Source organism: Lemur catta, chromosome 6 (assembly GCF_020740605.2).
Source record: "Lemur catta isolate mLemCat1 chromosome 6, mLemCat1.pri, whole genome shotgun sequence".
Lineage (NCBI taxonomy): Eukaryota > Metazoa > Chordata > Mammalia > Primates > Lemuridae > Lemur > Lemur catta.
Genome location: NC_059133.1, coordinates 94,147,939 through 94,172,454, shown reverse-complemented (window position 1 = coordinate 94,172,454; position 24,516 = coordinate 94,147,939). Strand labels below are relative to the sequence as shown.

The following is a 24,516-nucleotide window of genomic DNA, read 5'->3' as shown; positions in this document are numbered from 1 at the left end:
CTCCTCTGAAGTCTGACTCCCCACACCCCACCCCTTTACAGCTTCTATTCAGGCATTAAGTTGGACTCTAGTCAGACTGACCTGCAAGGAACTGGTAACAGGTCTGGGTGAAGTGACCATGCAACGAGTTTCTGGGCAGCAGGTAGGGTGGAGGTGTGTGAACAGCAATGATGAGTGAGGTATGGCCTTTGCTTCCAACTATACATGAAAATCTTCTCACCATACCACTCTGGGAAGGTGCTACCAGTTTATTATTAGTATTGCAAGATTGACCTCTTCACCATCTTGGCTTGTCATTAATTTGTATGTAAAATGGTAGCACTTCACCTCCTGTGCCCTCACACTTCCTGTCTACTTGTCCTACCTTATATTCCCCCATCACGCTTATCACTGTCTAAAATACTACACATTCATTAGCTCACTGTCTGTCCTCAGAATGCAAGCTCCACAAGGCAGGGACTTTGTCTATTTCGTCTTCTGCTCGATCTCTAGTCTGAGAACAATGGCTGGTGCATAGCTGGAGCTCAATAGATGTTTGAAACAAAAGGAAGGAAAGAGAAAAAGGGAGAAGGAAGGAAAGATGAAAAGAGGGAAGAGAGAGGAACAAGGCACCAAAGACAAGAGATGCATCTTTATAAAGAATGTTTCCATTTATTTTATTATTTTAAATCTGAACTTGCATAAAATAATGGTTAATTGCATTTAGCTCTGAGCGTCCGTGTGATATGGACTAGAGACAAGGACCTTTGCTCCTCACCATCGGGCCCAGTGGCCGCAGCAATCAGCCCTGTAACTTAGTTTGCATGGGTGGAGGCTGTGACAACCCTGCCGCAAGTGACTCAGGTGTCAGCAGGAGGGGATGGTGATCCAGACTGCACTTCTCTCACAGGCTGAGGTCGTCGGAAAAGATGGTGGAGCACAAGAAGGAACAGAGGAAGGCTCCTGGTGCCTGGGAACTCTGGGGTGGAGAGAACCCAGTGGGGTTCCAATCCCCCAAAAGGATTTAGCTTAAAAGAGGACCTAAAGGAAACTTAAGCCGGTTTCAGAGCAGCAGCATCAGTTCTCTTCCTTCCTACACTGGTGCTGTCTCTCTCTCTCTGCTTTTGCACACGCTCCCTTTCCACTCCAGCAGGTCCAGGCAGACGGGCAGCACACCCTGTGGTGAGGAAGCGGCGCTGCTCACACGTTGGTGTGCTGGGAACCCGAGGTCGCCACACTGCCCGGCTGGCTTCGGCCTGAGGGTGCCCAGCTGGGGGCCCGGCTCCTGGGGCGCCTGCCCGGGCTCCTCGGGGCCGGCCCGTCTGTCAGCTTGAGCTTCTCGTGCTCCTCCTTCAGGAAGAAGTCCACCAACAGGCTCTTCTCTTTCTTGATCTGGTCGCTGATGTCCGTGGGGATATCTGGGATCATCCAGTCCACGAGGACGCTCAGGAACATCACGAGGTTCTGCCGAAAGCAAGGGACAGTGAGGAGGGGCTGCGCGGGGAGGCCTGGCCTGGCGGTGCTTGCCCCGGAGCAGAGCGCCCGTGTTAACTGTGAGCCCGGTGACCTCGACCAGTGAGCACACCTGTACCTCCGTGTCCTCATTCATAAAATGCAGGAGGAACAGCGCCACCCCCCGAGTGCCTGTGAGGACTGCACGGTTAAAGCATGTAACACGTCCGCGGCAGCGCCCGGCACAGAGCGGGGCTCCGGCCGGCAGTGCCAGCTGCTCTTCCACAGGACCGCGGTGCCCCCACCTCAGAGTGTGCCCCCGTCCTGTCCTGCTTCTCGGCCTCTAGCCTCCAGGCTCTCCCTGCTCCACAGCCTCCTGGGAAGTAGCCATGAAGCCCAGTGTCCTCTCCTGGACTGTCCCTGTGCCCTTGCTCCTCCCCTCCCTCCACCTGGCTCCCTCTGTGGCCTTTGGTCTTCGCACTGACGTCTGGCCCCGCCAAGCCCACCCGCAGCCCACATGCACGTGGACAGCTCTCATTCACTGCGGCCACCGCAGCTCACCTGGCCTGGGGGACCCGCACCCGCCCCTCCATCAGTCCGGCCCCTTGTGCACACTTTTGAGCCGTGTCCTTCCCAGTGCACACAGGTAGGCGGACTCCCTTTTCCTGGGAGCACTTGCTCTTTGAGGGGACGAATATGTGACAAGAGTGCCTGGTACGGCCCAGCGAATGCAGCTGTTTGTAGGATCTGGTTCTCATTCATTCCCCCAAGCCACCTTGCACCCATCTTTACCCTGCACACCCCGCAACTGTGATATTCCTCCCTAGGTGCCGGTAACATGCTCATGTGCCTTCTCCCCTCTGGGATCCCGAGGACAGTGAGTGCTCCTGGGGACTCAGGGGAAGACGTCAGAGACCAACTGCTGCTTCCAGAGGCTCTGGCACCTCAGGGTGCTGCACCTAGGTGCTTGGGAGCTGCGTTATCCAGTCATACACTCTCCCCCTGAGCCCACTCCTCATGGGTGACATGTGATGCGTGACATGGGAAAGTGAGGCGGCTCGTGTGGGTGGGGCAGCAGGGGGTGTCTGCCGGATCCCTCAAACGTATCTCCCCATCTCTCCAGGGGAAGAATGGCTGTCCTCTCAGGTGAAAGACTAGCCGATGGGCTTCTGCACTTCCTGGGCTGGGGTCGAGGGCAGGATACGTTAGAGCCCTCCAGAGATCCGCCTTCAGGGAGCACAAAGGCCTGAGGGAGCCGAAGAGAAAAGGATCTGGGCTTATGCTCTGGACCCCGCTTGGAGCCCGGCAGGGCCCAGAGTGGGAACTGGGGGCCCTGGAGCTCGGAGAATCTCAGCGATGCAACTGGAGCCCTGGCTATTGTCCGAGATAGGAATCACCGGCTCAAGTTTGCTATTCACTCAGGGATGGCTCGATGGCTCTGGGGGCCCTTCCCACCAGCTGTCTCCGTGCTAACAGCACTAACAAAGGAGGAGCCGAGAGCTCAGGAAGAAAGGCTCAGAACTCGAGCCCTTTCTCTGCTGCAGAGATGAGACTGGGCTGTTTGTTGGCGTCGGGGCCGAGACTCTGGTTTCAATTGCTCTTCCCACTCTCCTTTCTTCATCTTAGGTTTGAAAGGGAATTTACCTCCACCGGCAACTTACTCCACATCTGTCTTGTAACCTTACTCTCTGTTTTATTCTCTTTCTGCAAACTCCATCCATTAAAGGAAGCCCTCCTGAGAGTCCTCCTGCCTCACTCGGGAAGGGAGCACTCACTCCTGCCTGCCACCCTCGAAGGCCCCGTGTGTCACAGAGTCCCAGGGAAACCTGGAGGCGGGAGCAGGCAGGGGGTCACGACGGTCACCACCCCTGCAGCCTGGATTCTGATGGGCTGTTCCCCATCTGAACAGCTCACCTGGAAGATGATGACGAAAGCCAGACGGGCGGACAGGACGGACCAGTACTGTTTGGAAAACTCATACGGGTTCGGGGCCCATGGTGGCTCTCGGTAGTCCTTAAACCTGCCCAAGGAGAAATGCGGTGTTAAGATTGGGAGGAGGTGGAAAACAGGGTGGTAATTCTCTGGGTGACACCTCAAGGGTTGGGGCAGTGGGGGAGCCCTTGGCTCTGACCTGGAAAATAAGGGGGGTGGGAGGAATCCATGGCCCAAGCAACAAATGTCTGTGGAATAAATGTCTGTGGAATAAAAAGGCCAACATCAGCCTAGAAACGTCTTTTTCCTGTTCTGCACAACATCCTCCAAAGCTTCCTCTGCTGGCAGGATCCTATGCCCAGAGGAGCCCAGGGATCACGACAGTAGCCCAGGCCAGTGGTCCATGTTGGCTCCCAGCAGCCTGTGGGCTCTGAGAGAGCAGTGGAGACCCCCAGACACCTCCTGCCCAGGGGCTCCGTGAAGATGCAGGCAGCAGCTGGCAATCCTGGGCTTCTCCTCTGGGCTTCAGGACCGTGGCCACCAGGGGTGCTGGCCTTGCAGGCTGGCTACATGCCTGCACCAAAGGAAGGCTGGTCCAGACCCAGCTGGACACTGGTGAACTCAGGGTGGGAGAGTCGGTAATATTCACAGTCAGCCAAGGTTTTGTTTTGCTAACCATCTTCCTGATCCGTCCATGTGATTTAAAAAGCAAAAGGTCAGCGCCTGCCATGGGCTCCTGCCTATTTCTCAGACCCATGGAGAAGCCTTGAGTTTCCCTTACTCTTGCCTTTTCACCCCCATTCCAGAATGATTCATGTTAAAACTAGCTCATATTCTCAGACTCACATTTTTCTAAGCCTGGAAAAATGACAAGAGCTGATATCAGAACTATGACCCCTCATGCAACGTTTTTTTCCCTGGAATTCAACAAATCTTTGATGCTCAGTAAAAGCAAAATGAGTCCTGGGCTGCAGGAAGAGGTGAGTGGTGTCAGGCCACCAAGCAGTGTGTGTGGCTGCTGAGGAAGGCAGGGACCCTGCCCAGGGAGAACATGCAGTATGCGTCAATCCCTGAGCAGAGGGCTTTTCTGGAAGGTTTTTCATTTAGTTTTCACACCAACGTCTGCAACCCCAAGTAACACTGGAGGAACCCGAGGCTCACAGCCATCAGAGGTGGAGTAAAGGTGAGAAGGCGAGTGTGGCCTGTACCCCAGAGCACCTCGTCAATAGCTGCAGTTTGGGGGGATTCAGACTTGGGTGCTCTTCCGTCCCTCTGCCTGCTCTGAATGACCCAGCTGCTTTAAAAGCTCCATGGGAAAGCATGGTGGCTTCCAGTTGTCTAAGGGGAGATGGGAGAAGAAAACGAGGAAGAGGAGAAGAGATGCACACACAAAGACAGACGAGGCACAGCCACAGAGTCAGCGACAGAAGGAGACAATCTGAGAAGTGGACACAAAGCCTTCGACTAGGTTTTGGCGAGTGGCCAGGAGCTGCCCCCTCCCCGCCCAGCTCCCCTCTCCCAACAGCTGATCACAGCTGTCTCGAGCTGGGTTTGACATCCGGATGAAAAGGCAGTGCTAACTGCAGCCCAGCACAGCAGCACGGGATTCACCGTAGCTACCCGTGGCTGAGGACAGAAACATGGGCAGCGCCAGGCTCTCCTTGCTGAGCAGAGAGAAGGAGAGTGTGGCCAAATACGTAGGGACATCTTGGGGTGGGGAAAACCCAGACTCACCTGTCCTCCTGTTCCCCCGAGAAAGGACCCCATGGCAGAGGCATGTCATCCCACTCCTCCCAAGACCTCCAGAGGAGGGTGCCCCCCCCACACGTGTAGGTGCACACACAGACACGCACACACACACATGCACACGCTCCTCACCATGACATGCACACAGAGACACGCACACGCACACGCTCCTCGCCATGGGGAAATCCTTCCCCAGGTTCATCCCAATCCCTCCTGCTGCAGTGAAAGTCCATTTCTCTCATTCTCTAGCTCCGTCTAGGAAGGAACAGCTGCTCACTGACCCCGGCATGAAAGCCATTGCTCACCCCTCTTTTTTCCAGTCTGAAAAGAATCCATAAATAATCTAATTCTGGTTCCACCTCTGCCACTAACTCACCACAGCTTTTGGAAACGTCACTTTGCCCTCCCTGAGTGTCCAAAACATGTTTGAATCTAACAGGCACATCTATCTAATAGGAGATCTGGGGAAAGATTAACACAGAGATCTGTCCAGAAAACTCCACTTGCAAACACGTCTACGCAGACAGGCGAAGAGCGGCTCTGTTAGGAACTTAAGGGCAAGCCGAGCCACAGAAAAGAACCATGAGCAATTTAATGAATTATGCATCTGTTCGCATTTCTCTTTCCAAAGCTAACTTTTAAAAACTGTGACTTACAGTGAGAAATATATTTTACATGGATGCACATATATATATTATTATTGAAATAAAGAGTACACAAAACATGCTTACCCTTTCTGTGTGCAATGCACTGATATTTTTCTATTCTACTCTATTCGTTTCCATTCTATCCTGTCCTACTCCATCCTATTCTTTACAATGCTGATCATGACCCACTAAAGTGATTTTATGATTCACTAATGAACCATAATTCCTAGTTTGAAAAACACTGATTCCGGTAAGCCTCTGCTACCAGGCAAATGAGTGGTTGTTTACAACCCAATGCAAGTTCAGATTTCATAATTGTTTTTCAATTTCACCCTAAGAAGTCAGGCTTGCCAAGTAACTAAGACACTCAGTAAAGAGATAAATTGCTTTAAGAACACAAATGTTCATAAAAGACAGAGTGGCAGATGGACTTAATCATTCCCACCACTGTGATAACGGTGTGTTTTGTCCCTAAGCCCAGAGCTTAGCATGGACACGAGTTTGTGCGTTAGAGTCAGCAGGGGAGGGTTTGAATGCCACCTCCACCACTGTAGTTCTGTCCTCCCGCAAGTTACCTAATCTTCTGTTGCCCAGCGTCCTCATCTACAAAACAGGCCAGAACCTTCCATCTCACAGAGTGGCTCTGAAGCTGTGGCGTCAGCACAAAGCACTCAGCACACTACCTGGCACAGCAGAGGAGCCCAATACATGGGAGCTATTCTTTCTCATTTTACTGAGGGTTGCTTGTGAAATACGCCTCTTCTGTTAAGAGAGGGCAGAGCACATAGACCACTGCTCCCACTTCCTCCTGGCTTTCCAGGAGGATTTTTGCGCACTCAAGCACTAAATGCTCCAAGTTTTCCATGATACTGATGCAGATCAAAGAGTCAGCCGATGACACAACTGCACGGGGCTTCTTGCAGGACCCACGTTCAGGCAACTAGCGTGAGACGGGCAAGCTGCAGGCTGGTGGGTGGAGGCCCTGCACCCTGGGCAGTAGAACTTCTGGTCCATTTCTGGGCTCCACACCAGACCTGCTCCCCTGGCCTGGGGAACCTGGGACCCCCAAAGTCCCACTGAGTGGTCACAGCACAGGGTGCAGCCCCATGCCAGGTCGGCTCCCTGCATCTGCTGGCTGTGGCTCCCAGAGGGAAGCAGGGATTTAGCTTCAGGGATACCATTTTAGGGGCATTCCTAGATGTCACCCTCACCCCTCTAGTCCTTCTTCATTTTCCTTGAGGTTTAACATTAATTTTGAGAGTTCTCCTGAGTCTTCTAATAAGGAGAGACTTTCAATAATGAGACAACTAGAATGTCTAAAAAGCAAGTCTGCACTTGGAGGGGCTGTGCTGCTGACTAACTGCCCAGAGTAAGTTAGTTCACATTTCCGAACCTCGGCGTCATGACCCATAAAGTGGAACTACCAAAATGTGTAACCCAGTGCTAAGTACATAAAGGACCCTCAACCAGGAATAGATGAATAGGTGTGTGCGTGTGCGTGTGTGTGTGTGTGTGTGTACACTGAATGTTACAGGAAGACATAGTGAGAATTAAACAAGACGATACACATGAATGGAGGCTTCCACAGAAAATTAACACAATGGTTTCTTCCGAGAGCAAATGGCTGGGGGTTGGGGCTGAGAAGAGAGACGTTTCTTTTGCTATTATATCCATACGCAGCATGTGTCTGTGAAATCACTGTTATAATAAAGAAGTTCATGATTTAAAAGAAGAATGTAATTAATGGCAATATTCAGTTGATCCAAATACATTTTTATACTAAGCTTTCAAACAAAATTACAAAATTTCAAACAAAGTGTTAACTTGGACAGACTCATATAACAAAAGAAACTGGTATAAAAATCAAAATTATATTTTAGCTTTAAAATTATATTAATATTTTATCTAGATTGTTCTAACTTTGCAAAAAATCACATTGAGTATAAATTCAACTCAATGTGATAAATAAGGTTCCCATTAACTCAGAATGTATTTCATTATTATAAAACAAACCCATGGAACAATACCTTAAAGTACAAGCTCCTACTATGTTAACAAACAGACAAATGTCTGGAAAAGATTCCCACATCAGTGCCACATGTTCTGTAGGGAAGATGCCTAGGGCTGGGCAGGGTTGGGTGGAGGCGGAACAGAGCTGGAGTGGGTACCTGGCACGTCTAAACTTTGTGTCAGAATAGACTAATGTATTACATGTGTCATTAAATATGTATGAATTTTTTTTAAAAAGCAGAAAAGAACCTTTGAAGATTCTTTATTCCAAATCTCCCATTTTTACAAATAGGGAAACTGAGGTCTAGAGAGAGAAGAGAGAAACTCCTGGCTCAGATGTCCCCATCCTGTCCTCACTTTCAAGGTGACTAGTGCTGGTGACATCTGCCACAGCTCATCACCGTACAAAATCACTGTGGGCTAACGCAACCCACTGAGGGATTGGTCATCAACTATCGGTAGTGGTTTTTTCATGAGCTTTTGTTATACAGTGAATCAGTTATGAAATGTATTTCTTAACTCCAAACAGTGGCATATAAAAAAATCTTTTTTAAATAGCCCTAGTATAAATTAATGTCATATTAATGTGAACACAATTACATACAATATTTTCATACCATCTGAGCTCTTAAAACTGCCTTCTGAAACTGGCCTTTCACAAAGAAAGCAGTACCGGCAGCAATCAGGAACTAATGAGGACCATGTCAAGGCAGCGGTTGACAAAGATCAGAAGACCAACACCCGGAAAAGCCACTCTGCCTCTGGTTTCAGCGGGGAGCAGACGGGAGCAGCCAGGGCTGGAAGGGAGCTCACCTCTTCCAGCTCTGCCCAGGACTTGGGTGTGGACGCTCCGGCCCTGCAGGGAGAGCTGGTGGGAGCCAGGCACAGGTGCCGTTCCAGATGCTCAGCGCCTCCAGCCAGATTCCGCCCAGCCACGCCCAGGCAGCTCCTCCAGCTCTGGGACCAGACCCTCCGCTCCCTTCCAGCTGGGCCAGGAGGCCAAGCCCACATCCGTCCTCCAGGACGCGGTGGCCCCTCGACCCTGTCAAATGGCCGCTAATCATGCCGGCAGACTGATGTCACGGGACTGTGGAGCGGCCCTGCTGGGGCAGTCAGAATGCTGGGGCAAACGCTGCTCCAGAAATGCTGGGAACGCATCTCAAACGGGCAGCCGGAGACTTGCCCTAACTTTTTTTGCTATTTTTAAGATACCTCTATCCCTGGCCAGGCTGGGCTGGAGCCCGAGACCTCAGTTTTATTTGACCACATTTATCTCCAGAGGTCACTGAAAGCTAAGAATAAGAAGGGTCATTGAGTTCCCAACACTATTTGCCAGAAAATCAGGGCAAACTTCGTTTCCCACCATGGAAGCAGTTTTAAATCCTAGCTCTGCAGCTAGCAGAAGAGTTACCTCTGTTTCTCACAATATTTCTCCATCATCGTCCCTCCTCCTCCTTTTCTTCCTCCTTTTCCTCCTCCTCTTCCTCCTCCTTCTCCCCCCACCCACCCCGCTCCCTCTCGTATCTCAAGTGTCTGAGCTCCTGGCTTAGGAAGGCACCCGCGGGCCTGATGCCTTCACCTTCCGAACCCCCAGAGAACGGACCCAGACAAGCTGGCACAGCGTGCAGTGGCAGGGCCCACATAAGGTGGAGATTTCCATCCACAGCTCTTATCGATCCAGAGCGTGTAGCCCCCAAAACACACCTCTTTGAGGCACTATGTCTAGATCACAGGCAGACCCTACTCCAGACGTCTGCCTGCACTTCAGAGGAGGGCACGTCTTTATTGTCAACGTAACCCTCAGCGTGACCCAACAGTCTTCACGCTGTAGTCAGAGCTCGGTGTCATCACTGTCCTCCAAGAGCCCCTCAATGGTACCCTGTTGCCCTAGGAGAGACCCCACATACCTCAGCTGCTCTCCCTGACCTGGCCTTCATTTTTCCTTCCAGGCTCTTCTCCATGGCTTATCTCCCTGGCTACAGCATTCTCCCTGGACCTCTGTCACCACCTGACACCCCAGCCTGCTGCCACACTGCCCACCACCCTCCCACCCCTGCTTACCAGACACACCGGTGTGGCCATAAGAACAAGGAGTTTTAACGAGATGATCTCTACGGCCACGCTTGCGTTGTTCATCCTTCAGGCTTCGTCTCCCTTGAAACCTTCCCTGAGCACTTACTTCCGGGTTGGTCAGGTGCAGGGCCTCCCTTCTCAGGGCTCCCGTGGCAGTTACCCTACTGTAAATTATTCGAGCTATATTATAATTGCTTGTTTACTTACTCGTCTGCTCCATTTAGGCCATTTAGACTTCTTGAGGGAGGCACTGTGTCTTGCTCACTGTCATATAGGTAATGCCACGCTTACAGTAGGGTCTCAAAATTATCTGCATAATGAGCCTATGATCCTCACAGGTACTGAGAGTAGGGAAAATGATGGATGCTCCAAAAGTCATTTCAGCATGATCTTGGGATGATTTATTTTCTGCAAATAAATTTTCTGTGCAGAAACGTAGAATTAAAGTATACTTCCTACACTGGTACCCACTGATAATTCTGCCACTTAGTGGCAGAATTTTTTCTAAAATGGGCCACAGCCAGTCACATAATCCTGCCTACTTACATAGAAACAGTAGAGAGGAGGCCACCAGAGCCGTACAGCCAGACGGAAATCTAGTGACTTTGAAGGCAGAAACAAGAAAGCTCAACCAGATCTATGCACACTCATGACCCTGGTGTCCTGGGCAGCTGAGTGGTGCTCGTTCACCCTGGTTTCCCACTAGGGCTGCTGGCAGTCATGCGGAGCTTGCAGCACAGTCCACACTGACCCAAGTAGAGTTGGGGGATGAAGAAAGACTGGATTTGGGCAGACTCAATTAAAAGAAAACTTGCCTACCTTTAAACCTACCTTCTGCTTACGCTATGGGCACCATTAAAGTCCCTTCTTGTTGAAGCCAGTTAAGCCACTGATTTATCGGGAAAGCATATTCATAAGTGTTAGTGGAAGAGTCGATGGTAAGGGCAAGGCGCAAGGTCAGACTCTTGGTGCTCTGTGATAGACAAGTACTTCCAGGTTGACTAAGAACACAGGTAGCGTGAGCCGTGCTTCCCCACACAGCAAGTCCCGTGGAGGTGGAGACCTGCACCCTTGCACGGATGTGAGCTGTAGTTCAGGGTCTGTCACTAGAAACCTCTATAATCTTAAAGAACCCTTCAGTTTTCTAAACCTGTTTGTTTCTACGTAGAATGAGGAATTGCAACAAGATGATTTCACAATCCCAGGTATAAAAACGATTTTGTAATTCTCACTTTTCAGTCCGTTTGTTTAATGCAAACGTGTTGACTGACTTCATGGACCCTCAAAGAACAGACCTAGATGCTACTAGAAAAGGCCTAGAGCTGGCCCAGACTCTCTGTACCATGGAACTACATCTTTCAGATCTGCAGACCAAACTCCACACCACAGACAGACAGTCTAGCATGCCAGGCACACACACAGCCCCTGGGCAGGGCGTGGTCTAGTGGCAAACCCGCCTGCAATATGACTTCAGTGCAAGAGTCAAACTCTTGATATCCCCAGATGTGAAAACCCTGCAACATCTAGGCTGATATAAGTTGTTATCTGTGAGTAAATTTATTCATCCATTCTTGGGTCTGGTCCCTAGTTTTTCATCTTTTCTTGGTTGGCTACAGTTGAATCCTGAAGTTGTTGTTCCTGGGGCCAGAGTACCCTTCTGTTTACACAATGGATTGGATTTCGCTCCACCATCTGAGTTGGGAATACCACTTAGTCCTCTCTCGTCGGTGGTCTCATAAGCAGCTGTCTCACGAATGGCTGACCCGGGTACCAAGGTGTGCCCTGTGGGAACGCAGGGCAGACACGCCCAGGGGCGTCACTGCTGCGAACACAGCTGGAACACTGCCGTTTCCATGGGGACCTCGGCAGCTTTTACAGCAGACATTGTTGGAGATGTTCCGAGAAAACCCTACATTGGTCCCACAATACCTCCTTCTAGGTTTTGTTATTGTGGCAAATATTCTGTTTTGTTAATATATGAGGCATATGAGCTTTATTGGGAGTACCATTCAACCAAGGTACAAAGGGTTAAATAAATTATTCCCCTCTGCTCTTCTTCTCTTTATTTGCCCTCTTCGGTGAATAGCAGCAGACAGTTTTCTGTTTCTTGGCTTCAGTGACCCTGTGGTGACCTTCAATCATGACGCTAAGTTGGGTCACTCCAGAATTTCAGTTTAGTGTGTCTAGGAGTTAGGTGAAAATTGTTTCTTGGATTTCCTAACACCATTTTAAATATAACATGATTGCAATTATTAATAAATTCATCATATTTGCCATAAAGTCAGAATCTTAGCATCTTCCCTGTCCCTGTCAGTGGAACCACAATTTCTCAGTCCCCTGACTTCAGCCCAAACTTCGGAGACATTCTTACCTCGGCCTCTCCCATGTCTGTTGTCACCAACTTTGCAACCTATTATATGAAATGGCTCACCTTCTCCCTTCTTCTTGGTTCCTTCCACCACCCCGGTCTATGCCCAGCTGCCTTCCTGACTCTCCCAGCTCCATCCCTCCTTCCTCTCTGAGACCAGATCAATTCTCTCAAACCTATCTTTTATCTTATCATTCCCCGACACTAAACAGGCCAGTATTTTCCTATTGCACTCATTAAAATCCCTGTCAGATTTCAGGACTTCCCATTATGTACTTCCTCCTGTGTATTCAAATTCAACAACATTTCAGCTTGTACTACCCTCGGAGTTTCTGCATCGTGGTACTTCCTGTATCAGTCCCCATTAGTGTCTTCCGAGCACTCTCCTTGCTAACTACATCACCAACATTCCACATTTACCCCACCTGCGACTTGCCCGTGCTGACTCCCATCTAGAATGCTCTTCCTGTCGTCCTCCAACTCCAGCAGCCCCTTAAGCCCGCAGTCCCTCTCCTCTGAACACCCACGGCGCTCATATGATCACGGAATAATCTGCTCTTTCCTATCTGTTCTGCTTGTTTTCTTCCCAACCAGATCATCACCCCCCTGATGGTGAGGACAAGGCTGTATAGTTCTTTGTCTGTCCCATAGTGTCTAACAAGAGGTGCTCAACAAATATTTGTTGATTCATTGAAATTGATTTACAATGATGGGGAAAGCAGGAGACAGAAGAAAAGGAGAAATAGTCACACGTCACTTAACAACGGGGTATGTTCTGAGAAATGCTCTTCAGGCCACTTTGTCATTGTGTGAGCACCACAGAATGCACTTACACACACCTAGACGGTATGGCCTGCTGCACACCTAGGCTGGAAGGTCTAGCCTACTGCTCCTACGCTACTAACGTGCACAGCATCTGACTGCCCTGAATACTGTGGGCAACCGGAACACAGTGGTAAGTATTTGTGTCTCTAAACATAGAAAAAGTATAGTAGAAATAGGGCATAATCTTATGGGACCACTGTTGTGGTTCATCACCGACTGAAATGTCCTTATGTGGCACATGACTGGAATTCTAGGTCATCCAAATAATTATTTGGATCTAGCCTGCAGGTTACTTTACCTGCAGAATTGAACCTCCTGGTCAAAGTGTGAGTTCTCCGGCTGCGTTCCCTCCTTCAGCTGGCTGATGTTGAAAAAGGAGAGGGTGTGGTTGACAAAGCCATGCAGAGTCCCGTTGTGACTATAGGAGTACTGGTACACGAGGCGGGGGATAAAGTCGGAGGTGATGGCGATGACAAAAGCCTGAGGGACAGAATCGCCAGCACTGAGTAGTCAGGACACATGCTGTCCAGAAGCCACAGGGTCCACTTGGCTGAGGGACTGTCCACTCTTGGGCTCTCAATCAGGAGGAGCTGCTCTGATTGACACAGGGGCACGTGCAGCACCCTCAGGTCCCTGTCCCTGAGCCTGTGCCACTGGGTTTTCTGGCTTTTCCTCCTTCTATGAGTAAATCCACCACACAGTGGCTGTCAAGAAATTGCAACCACTGCAGCAAAGGACACTAAACCAGTTTGGACCACTTGGTGCTGGAGGGATTAATCCACCTCTAGGACATTTGAATTGGCACTGGTGTTGGCCAAGCCAAAACAGAGAGCACGATTTTCTAAGAAAATTGCCTGTCGTGTTGAGTGTGTTTCTTAAGGGCAATGGACAAGGAAACTGAATGGCCGTGTGCGTCTGCCCCTGGGTGACACCAGAAAGCCAGGACTCCCGAGAGTACAGTCCCACGGTTCCTTCAATTTGGCCACTGTCTCTCAACACTTTTTAGCACATCATGAAATAGGAGTTGTTCCTTTACCCATTTTACTTAAGAAAAGTGAGACACAGAGGGGAAGGGAATAGATCCTGCTAGAAGGAGCCGCACACACCCAACATAGAGTCTGGAGTATCTGAGTGCTCCATAAATGTCTCCAGAGCAAACCAAATGACACAGGAATCGTTGTGTGTTTGAACATGGAGGAACTTTCTGCAAAGAAAATCTTAAATCTTTTTGGCAGGTGTTTATCCTGTATTCTGCACCCACAATTAAAGGCCTTTACAAAAATGTGGCTTAGATATTGTTTTGTAAAGGTATACGTGAGTGTGCATGGCCATAACCATATTTGAGAATGAACAACACACTGACAATAATCACAGCTACAACTTACTGAGCACTGGTTATACGTCCTTTTCGCATCCCACTTAATTCCCAGAATATCCCTATTTGGTGGGTACTATTTTACAGATAAATAAAGGGCATCTCCCATTTTACAGATAAATAAACAAGCTTTAGAGAGGCCAGGGAAGTAACACTTTGTGTCACTCACTCTTTTCTGTAGATGGAAAGTGGTTAATACTCAGGGCCTCTCTTCTAGTAGACGCAAGTCCAGAGTAGCTGCCGATCTGGTTTCCAAACGGCACTTGATTTCTAAGCCTCAAAATGTGCACTTCCCGCATCAAAACATTCAAAATGCTGATTTCCTCCACCTCGCCTCACACCTCTCCAGCCATCTTTCGTGTTCTTAGTAGGAAATGAGGGCAACGTCAAATCAGTGTTTCTCTCCCAAGGGGAAGTGGGCCGTGGCTTTCTGGGAGTGCACTGGGCTGAATGATCCTGTCCCGGGAGGTGGAGCAGGAGGCCCTGCCAGGCCACCATCCATTCTGATTGCGACAGAAAAGCAAACGCTGGCTGGTGCCCGGCAGGATTTCCTCTGCGACGTGGACACGTCTGGCAAGGCAGTTAAGGAGGTCACAACAGGTGAGACCCCTCTTCTTCCGCGTGCTACCTTAACCTGCGCAGTGCCCGAGTCCACGGGGATAATTAAGACTTCGCCTTGGCAACTTGGAGGGACCGTAATTAGGAGCTGTGGCCTGGGCAATGCTCCAGGTATTGTTTAACTCAGGAGTAGGGTAAGAAAGGGAAGAGATGAATAGATACGTAGAATTCTTTCCTCATTATTCTTGGCTCTGAGGAAAGATCTGATTTTGACTCTCACGGCTAAGGTATGCAGTCTGGTGGATAATTACCTTCTTTCTCTCAGTGAAATGAAAAATAAAAGTGCCGGCTCTGGCGACAGCATGGTGAGTTACAAGGCACGTGTGCACCAGGGGCTGTCTCAAGTAAAGCTCCAAATGGAAAGGGCTGGGGGTAACAGGGCTGGGCTCCGGCTCTGAAGACCTTAGGTCCTCCGGAAGCACTTCCTACAGAGCAGGGGGGTCAGGAATTGAGCACTTACGTTGCTGATAACAGAGAACTTGCCGATTCCAGACAGAATGTCGAACCAGATTCCTATGAGACAGAAAAAGGGCGTCTGGGTCACTCCCACTCTTGGCCCAGTGATGCCGAGGCTGCAGGTCAAGGTGACGTTTTGCAGGCAAGTTCCCTGGGGAGGTTGGCCGGGCTTCTCAGAAACGGGCTTGTCTGGAAGGCTGAGGTGCCCCCCGTCTGGAAGCTCGGGGCACAAGAAAGGAAAAATAACGTGGCTCCGGAGACCTCCCCGCACCGAGGATATGAGGGTGAGGAACCCAAAGGGGTGAAGAGGCAAGGGCTTTCCTGACATTGTGTGACGGTGGCCGGAGGGGACAGAATGGTGGGAGGGAGATGAGCCTGCTGGGGCCTCTGAGCCGGGGACATACCAATGTCTTTGGTTCTCACAGCGTCAGGCCGCCGCAGCTCCGTAACGAACTTCTTTGCATCAAGCCGCACTTCAATGACATTGTTGAGGAGGGCAAACACAGGTGCCAGCGGGAAGGAGGCCACAAAGAGGGTGACGAAACCAAACTGGATGACTGGGAGAGAGAACGGCAGGAGAGGCGTCAGCAGGGCAAAGCGGGGCTCAGCTCAACCCTGCCCTGCCACGCAGCCCCATGTCCCTTCTCACTGGGGCCTCTTTTCCACGCTAGCATTTCTCAGTCCGCCTTTTCCTCGTGCACCACACACACACGCATTTCTCTCTCGGGACCCGCAGGTCTGCTGGTCACTGCCGTCACTAGGGGCAAAGCTCTGGCTGGGGCATGGTGGAGAGACAGGAGAAGGGCAACGTCTTACCTCTTTGCGTCCCTCTCACCTCTGTTCACGAATCCCATTCACATCCCCCTGAGGTTGGCAGACTTCCTCAGTAAAGGGCCACAGAGTAAATGTTTTTGGATTTACAGGCTATATGGTCTTGTCACAACCACTCAACTCTGCCCTTGCAGAGTGAAAGCAGCCATAGGCAGCACATAAACAAACGGGCACACCCAATTCCAATAAAAACTTTATTTACAAAAGCAGTAAATAGAGCAGGTTGGATTTGGCCCGCGGGCCATAGTTTGCCAACCCTGGATATAACTTTAAAAACCGCCTTCCAAATTTGTGCTCTTCTCCCCATGTCTAAAGTCACTGCCTTTGTTTAGAAAGTTTATTCACCCAGCACACATTTATCGCGAGCTGGCGCAGTGTCAGGCCCTGGGCCAAGTATTTGAGGAGACAAAGGTCTGGTCCTGCCTCCGAGGAGGTAGGTTTGGAGGGGAGGGATAAACATGCACAAAGATGCGCAGCAGGTTTTGCGTGTGCCGGGGGAGAACAAGGACGTGCCAGTGGCCGTGGAGATCCGTGGCGCAGAGAGCTCAAGTCTGTCCAAGGCAGGGACGGAGGGAAGTCCCCACACGGAACACCTGAGTGTGGTCTTGAAAGACAGGCCTGCCATTTCTGGGAGGACTGAATCAGAGACATGCCAAGCCCGGGAGCACTGTGAGCAAAGGTGTGTTGGCAGCCTGTGCCCTCCGCAGCTGAATCAGTCTGGGCCCTACCAGACCATTGCAACAGCCTCCTGACTGGTTTTCTTGTCACAGTCTGCCAGGCTGCTAGAGTCCAGCCAGCACCAGCCCCTGTAATCTGATCTTGTCACCTCCTTGCTCCTAAAAATTCCTGTTATCTCCCCTCTGTTCACTGAATAGAATCCAAATGCCCAGCTTGCATGCAGGTACTTTACAAACTGCTGCCAACAGGCCTCAACTCCAGACATCTGCCCCACAAGGATCGTGCTCCTGCCTTCTCAGCCTTCGAACCGCTCATTCTCTTGATTTTCCCTGCCACACCGGGTCCTCCCATTCATCTGCACACAAGCACCCTCTCTCCAGCTGGAAACCCTCTATGCATCCCAAGACCACCCAATGCCACCTCCTCGGGGAAGCCCGTGACCCCTCCTGTGAAGCCCCCACCACCCTGTGCCCAGGCCTCTGAGGCAGCATCACTGTGCACTGCTGTGACTGATTTACTCGTGCATCTTTGTGTCTCACCAGAAGGGCAAGAGCTCCGTCCACTCTAGGGGCTCGGTACCTATTTGCTGATGGAAACACAGTCCTGCTCCCAGGAAAGTCAGTCTAATAGGACTTCCCTACATACTAAGGGCAAGTTATTAAATTTCTCTGAGCCTCAGGTACTTCGACTGTAAATTGGGAAAAATGATACCCACTGAATAGGGTTTCCATAAGGGTCAATGACATTACATACATAATGCACTTAGAACACTGACACATAGTAACTGTTCAATAAATGTTACCTATTATGTGCAATTGTATTCTAACTGGAATTAGTGTCAACATGTACAGCCGGATACTTATATGCTAAAAATACACAAACTTCAGGTTTAAACACTAACTGAAAGTCAGGAGACCCAACTTTCCGACATGGATGTTACTAACTAGCTTTCCAACTGTGGCCCAGCCTCTCCGCTCAATGGCCTCGCCCTCCTCACTGACAAATTGAAGGGACTGGTTTAACTCCCCTGCAGGTCTGATGTGCGGTAATGCTACGATGCTCATTCTCTTAGACAAGCTTCCAGATGGTAGGCTCTTCCGATAAAGAAGGAAAAACCAGGACCCAAACTGAAAAAAAAAAAATTATATTTTTAGGAAGGGATAAGCCTTCCCTGCACTTGAAGTTTCAAGTAAGACAACAAGCATGGAACTTTACCTGGCCCACCTGCTTTTAATTTGGCAAGTTGCCTGGCCCCCAGTTGTGGGTCACTGCTCTTGCGGATACAACCCTGTCCACTACCATCATCCTCGATGCCCAGTAAGTTCTCAGCAGGCCCTAGGAGACTGGCAGGCGCCAGTCGGTGGCAGGACACTGGCACTGGAAGGCACAGATTTGTCAAGGTCGGGCCCTCGGAATGACCACCTGGTGAGCCGGCTGGCCAGCAGGGATTGAGAAGGGGCGAAGAAATCCCAAGCAAGCTCTGGGAGCCAGTTCAAAATGCAGGGTCTATCGCATCTCTTAAATGAGGCTTTGCTGAGGAATTCACTTTTGAGTCAGGGGTAGGGGAAAGAGCAGGGGGGTGGACGGGGATGGAATTAACAAGGAAAGCAAAACAGATGTTAGACTAGTTTTCTAAAACCTGTAAAATGCATGTCTGTATTTAAGTATTGATATGGATGTATCCTTATTTATGGAGTTCTAAGTCTGTCTTCTTGATTCTAATGGGCTCAGTTCAACAGGGCAAACGTTCTTATCGTAAGTGACTTCCTCCAGCAGAACTGTGTAAACTCTCCAAAGCCTCAACAAGGGTTTGGCGAGGAGACTGATGGGGAGGAAGGAGGACAGTTTACTTCCGAATGATTGCAAATGTATACAGCGTGTCCTCACCACACTCACACGAGCAGTGCTCAGAAAGCCAACATCCTTCCAGCACGATGGAGAGAGTGGGACCCTCCACTTACTACTCTTCTCTCTTCATACGAACTCCAGAGGCAGACATGACGCTGTCCTCTAGGGCTGCCCTGACGGTTTGCTCTTTCACCTTCCAGACACAGGCTCAGTTGTTCCTCTTCTCTCAACACGAACATCGTCCAGTGCTGGCTTGATGCTCTCTGGTGGCTCTTATTAATGACCCCATAACAAAACGTCTCATCTCACATTAAGTCCACGTGCTCAGCACTGGGCAGCCTCAACAGAGTAGGCTGGGCAAAGGCCGAGATGCCCCTACCCGCACCGTTACTCCAGGGCGTCCTGGGCCAGCAGCACCCCTCTCTGCAAGTGTCCCACGGCTGCAAGTGTTGCCTGTCACACTGGGGACCCTGAGCGTTGCCGGGATTCAATCCAAAGAGGCAGAAACAAATAGGAAGCTTTGTTTTGTCTTGGGGAGAAAAAACATAAAACCATAACCCTCTAGCATGCAAATTCCAAATGCAAGACTTGCTCTGTTCAGTCAAAGGTCAAAAATGCTGTATCAGATGGGAGTCCTTATGGGTTTACCTTAGAGGACACGATGATACCAGCCTTCACCAACACCAAGATTTGTTTCTGAAAACAGCGAGCCTCCACTAGGATAAGGGTAATGCCGGAAACCCTCCGCGCAGTGTGTAATAGAAGCCAGCCTGCCCTGACCAAGAACAGATTAAAACTGGCTGAGCCAATTAGGAAGAAATCCTTCCGTTGGTTTTCAACCAAATCTTTACAAAGCCAGTTATAAAGTGCTCCAGAAATGCTGAGTTGGAAGCACAAAGAGGGGAAATACCCCTAGGTATAAACCCCGTTGCTTTTTCTCTTCTCACACTGCAGCAGCCAGGGATCTTTTAGAATAACCACCAGCCCTGTGTTGCCTGATGCCGGAGACAATTAAATCACGGGTGATTTCCTGGGCTTAGGTTAAAATAACAAGGAAAAGTGGGTTAAAGTTAACAAGACGGCGTCCTGCAAGGACATTTCAGGACAATCTGCTCAGAGAAGACAAACAGTATAGTAGGTAGAGTAGAACGGATTGGCCAGGCTTGGTGGAAAAGATCTAGATAAAACACAGCTCTGATTTTTCACTCATTTATTTAAAATTCTTCAGTGAAAATATCCACCCTCCCACGAAAAAGTCCAGACCCTTGACCTGGCATTCAAGGCCTTTTGTGATCTGACTTTAACTTATTTTTTCCAGATTCATTTCCTCCCGGCCCATGTTCTGTTCTCTGGGCAAATATTTAGCTGGTATGTTGGAAATCAGCTGTGCCTGCTTTCCAACCATTCCAAAACCATTTGTAATTCCCCAGACTCACCATGTTTTCTACATGTCTGAGCCATAGTACATACCACTACTGTCTCTAATTTTCCTTCTCTCCTGGTCTGCTGAGTGAAGCTCTGTTCATCTTTCAGGCTCAACTCAACCTTCTCTGTGAAGACTCTCCACCCTCATTTCCCTCCAGCTCGCCCAGGTGAAATTAGGTGCCATGGGAACCGCTCCCTGCTCCCACAGTGACTTGCACGTGCCCCTCTGTTCATCTGACCTGTCCCTAGATGGAAGCCCCTTGAGGCCAGGGACCACACCAGCCTCTCTTCTGAGACCTCACCATCTTTCATGGCGCCTGTCACACTGCAGATGCCAGAGATTATCTGCTCCATAAACATGAACATATTTTCACCAGCTGTGAAACACACACACACAAGGCAAAAAACAGAAATGTGCGAGCTAGAAGCATCGTACTTGATGACAGTGAGGAGAGAGGGTGATGGAGTATTAGCATCTCCTGCCATAATTCTCACTGCTGTAACCTCCACAGAAGACTTTGAAGACAGTTGAAGTAAAAGCAGTCAGTGAGGAGAGTCTAATCTAATGAAAATGATTATAATTTTTAAAAATTTTCTAGTGTTTAATAAAAGCAACACAGTCTGCTTAAAGGGATTGAAAACTGAGGGCTTGAGAATTCCCTTTTGCTGGGCATGGTGGTGCAAGCTTGTAGTCCCAGCTACTCAGGAGGCTGAGACGGGAGGACCACTTAAACCCAGGAGTTGGAGAATGTAGTGTGCTAGGATCGTGCTGTGGATAGCCACTGCACTTCAGCCTGGGCAACACAGTGAGACCCTGTCTTTAAAATAATAATAATAATGATAATAATCCTCTTTTTTGTGATCCACTAATGAGCAATGCAATGTTCTAATTGAGGGACACACTGGTATGAGTTTGTCTTCTCATTCAGGAGGCAGTTACTGAAAGATTCAGCTAGAAACAGCCCATTAATATAAACACTTGTGCAAAAGCATAGCAGGGGAAGGTCATCACTGTTTATTTCATCAGCCCATATTTCAAGGCTGTACCCAATGATCCCTTTCTCTAAGGGTAAGAGAAGCCAACTGTGTTCTGCACTGACAGCATCTGGTGTAAAAAGAACTGCTGTGTTGATCGACCACATAAATATGAAGAGATAGTGAGGAGATAAACCATGAACTAGATCCTCAATACGGGCCTCTGTCATTTAGGAAAATAGAGGAAGGCTTGACAGAAATATATGAGAGCTCTTAATGTCCATCATTCACCATCCACCCACTCATTCATTCATTCATTCAACAAGTGTTTACTGAGCAAATTCTATATACTGGGCACCGTGGTCATTGCTGCAAAACAAAGAGGAGCAGATTACTGTGTCATCCTTCCAAGGGCTCAGTCTGCGGTGGGGAAGACGGACATGTAAGCAAACCGTGGCAGTCTTGGGAGTTAGCACAAGAAGGGAGCATTCTCGGGAGTGCTGTGCAGCACCGAGCAGGAGTAACTCCCTCTCACCAGCAGGCCCTGGGGGCTTCAGAGAATTTGTGATCTCTCTACTTAACTTGAAGAACAAGTAAAGGAGGGATACGAAGGTTTGCTGGATGCTGGGAGTTTAAGATCCTTCCTGCAAATCCACTGATGGAAATTCACAAACAACTTAGGAAATAAAGACAATAAGTGGAATTCCCTTTCAATCTGCATGGAGTCACCTGGGGTTTACACAATGGATCGGGCTTGATTCAGAAACCTGGAGAAGTCATAACAGGAAGGGACAGGCTTGAAGTAACAGCATAAGTATTAGGAGTTTACTGTGTGCAAAGCAATGAAACACTGGGACAGATCTGTGAGGCATGTTTGGCTCTGACTTTTCTTTATGTTTTTGTGCTTAAAGGAGACGCAGTGCCTCTTTTCCCCAGGCCTACATCAAAAGCAGGGGAGAACTGAGTTGGTGAGACCCTCAGAGTCACTTCCTAGAGAACAGACCCGTGAATTTCCAGTAAATGTTTACTGGAAGGACAAGTGAATAGTCTGGCCTTCTCATGGCTGTTTGCTTTATCCACCTGCAAGACGAGAGTGTGAGGGACAGTTACTCGCTCACCCTCCCTCCCACCCTCCACCCTCTCGTCCGCCCCTCTGTCTGCACCGTGCTCATCAGGGCGTGCGTCAGAGGGGCAGCGAAACCAGTCGTGATTGGAAGTTCCCAAGCAACAAATGAGTACTGAGGACCTTTGTTTGCTTTTTTTCTTTTCTGCTACATCTTCCCAAATGGCTGTGCAAAAGTCAACAAAATGAAAATACAGTTAGGTTTGTGGGATTTTAGAAAAAAGGAAACAAGAGCACAGAAAAGAGGGCAAAACAAATATGCAAAGTCTGGGGACCCATAATGTCACTGGGTTTGAAGAACAAAGTTCACTCTGAGCTTCCTGGTTGTTAGAGCAAGAAGAGAAATGGGAAGGCAGTACAGTTCTGTGTAGGTTTAGACTAAAATACTGCCTTCCCTTCCCCCTTCCGCCCGCCCTCCCTTCTTTCCTTCATAGGCATCCCTGCAGGGCAAACGCCTTCTGCACTCCACAGGCAGGTGCAGTATCCAGATAGACTCTGCCTTTTTTCTTAAAGCTGCATGGGGGAGGGACCCCTAGTGCAGAAAATGCCAACAACGTGTACCTTAGAAGCAAAAGGAGAGCAATGACCTGGGAGTCACCCTACTTCCCAGAAATGCTGGACCAGGACCCGGCCTGGATGCTACCTCAACTGTGTTGCATGCCATTTGGAGAAGATGGCAGGAGGCTGATTACCTTTTGGAATGACTCAGTTTGTATAAACAGGATGGCTCAGGGAAAGGAATTTCCTGGTTCTTTGAGCCATTGGCTTATAGCGCACATACTTAGAGTTCTCTGTGGCAGAATAGGTGGGCTTCAGTGCTGATGGCTTTGCAGATATTCTAGAATAGCTCATCATTTACATCCAGCCTCTGTTGTAAATTTTAAAATTACACAGTGTGGTCCCTACCTTCCTGACCCAGGAATATCAGGGTTGAAAGGAATCTTGGGTATCACCTAAGTCCTCCCTCCACCTAAAGCCTCAGTCCATTCTACTTTTTCCTTAATAGGTGGCCACTGTTACCTGATCATTGACAGGGTGGGATGCACAGTAATCTCTGGAGACAGTAATTTCCATTGTTCCTTATCCTCTATCTCAGCTCTAAGCCACCGAGACTTTGGGGCATTACATTACTGGGGCAGCAGTTAGTTGTCTAATACATGGGTATTTCGCCTGCACTACCCAGATGATTTTATAAGTTCTTCAGTTTATATTGCCATAGGAGACCTGCTCTTAAGAGGACAGCATCCCCTAATGGCAAGCACTTCAAAACAAGGAGTCTTCACACCTCCAGGGCTGGGGCAAGCGATCCCGACTAAACCAATACGGCAAGGGCATCTGGAGAGCTTTGAAGAAAGGCAATGTCTGCAGAGTCCAACTGTCACTTTGTCTTCAAGGTCCTCACTATAAGATCACCTCTTTCATTCTTCTTCCTTCTTCAGCAAATGATTATTGAGCACCTACTGTATGTCATGCCCTGTGTTTAGGTGGCTTAGGAGCTGTGAATAAGACACGAATCTCTTACTCTCCAGAAGCTTCCATCACGATTTAATGAACATCATGAACCTAGACCACTGGTCTTCAGGTGAGAAAAACTGACAATTGCATCATTTATTTATCTCGATAAAATGGTGGTTAAAACTTTATCAAGAGATTCTTTTGGAACTTGTCCCTAAACTCCTCTTACTGGATTAAATTTGGGCCTACATCTTTCTGCCCAGCTCTGCTCTGCCGGAAAAGTCAAACTCTGCAAGTGTCCAGAGCTCTTAAGCTTGCAGCTCTTAATGCAGCTGAAGAATTTCCTCTCCTCGGGCCCTGTGGAAAACCCCACGACTGGGCTGTGAGGGGCCTGCGGCAAAGGCGCTTTTAAGCCCTGTTTTGGGGTCCGGGACAGTGATGATTAATGTCACGGCGGCTCCTGGGCCAGCATTCTTTCCTCCCCTCAGAGATGGGGGAGCAGGAGGCTAGCCTTGAAGTCCTTCTTAGTAAGCTCTCCAGGAAAACGGTTTGATATTGGAGATTCCCTCGAACACTCCCTGCCCCCCTTGCAGGTTTGTGCCGCTTAATCCCCCCTCTCAGGTTTCTCTTTGTCTGGAGCCAGCCCCTCCCCAGCTACCCCTGCTCAGAGGTGGCTGCCACTGGCCCTGCTCTGCTCCAC

The 24,516-nt window shown here is 49.4% G+C and overlaps 1 protein-coding gene across 1 annotated transcript in view; it reads right to left on the bottom strand.

Moving 5' to 3' along the window:
* Positions 1 to 956: 956 nt before the first annotated feature.
* The window catches only part of ANO2 (anoctamin 2), a 329,714-nt gene continuing 306,154 nt past the window's right edge, over positions 957 to 24,516 (bottom strand). The window contains exons 21-25 of the mRNA XM_045554545.1: positions 15,886 to 16,038; positions 15,486 to 15,538; positions 13,331 to 13,512; positions 3,346 to 3,451; positions 957 to 1,443 (exon numbers count right to left, since the gene is read on the bottom strand). Coding sequence (XP_045410501.1) covers positions 1,180 to 1,443; positions 3,346 to 3,451; positions 13,331 to 13,512; positions 15,486 to 15,538; positions 15,886 to 16,038 — 758 coding nt within the window. The 3' untranslated portion in view covers positions 957 to 1,179. The remainder of the gene's footprint in view (positions 1,444 to 3,345; positions 3,452 to 13,330; positions 13,513 to 15,485; positions 15,539 to 15,885; positions 16,039 to 24,516) is intronic.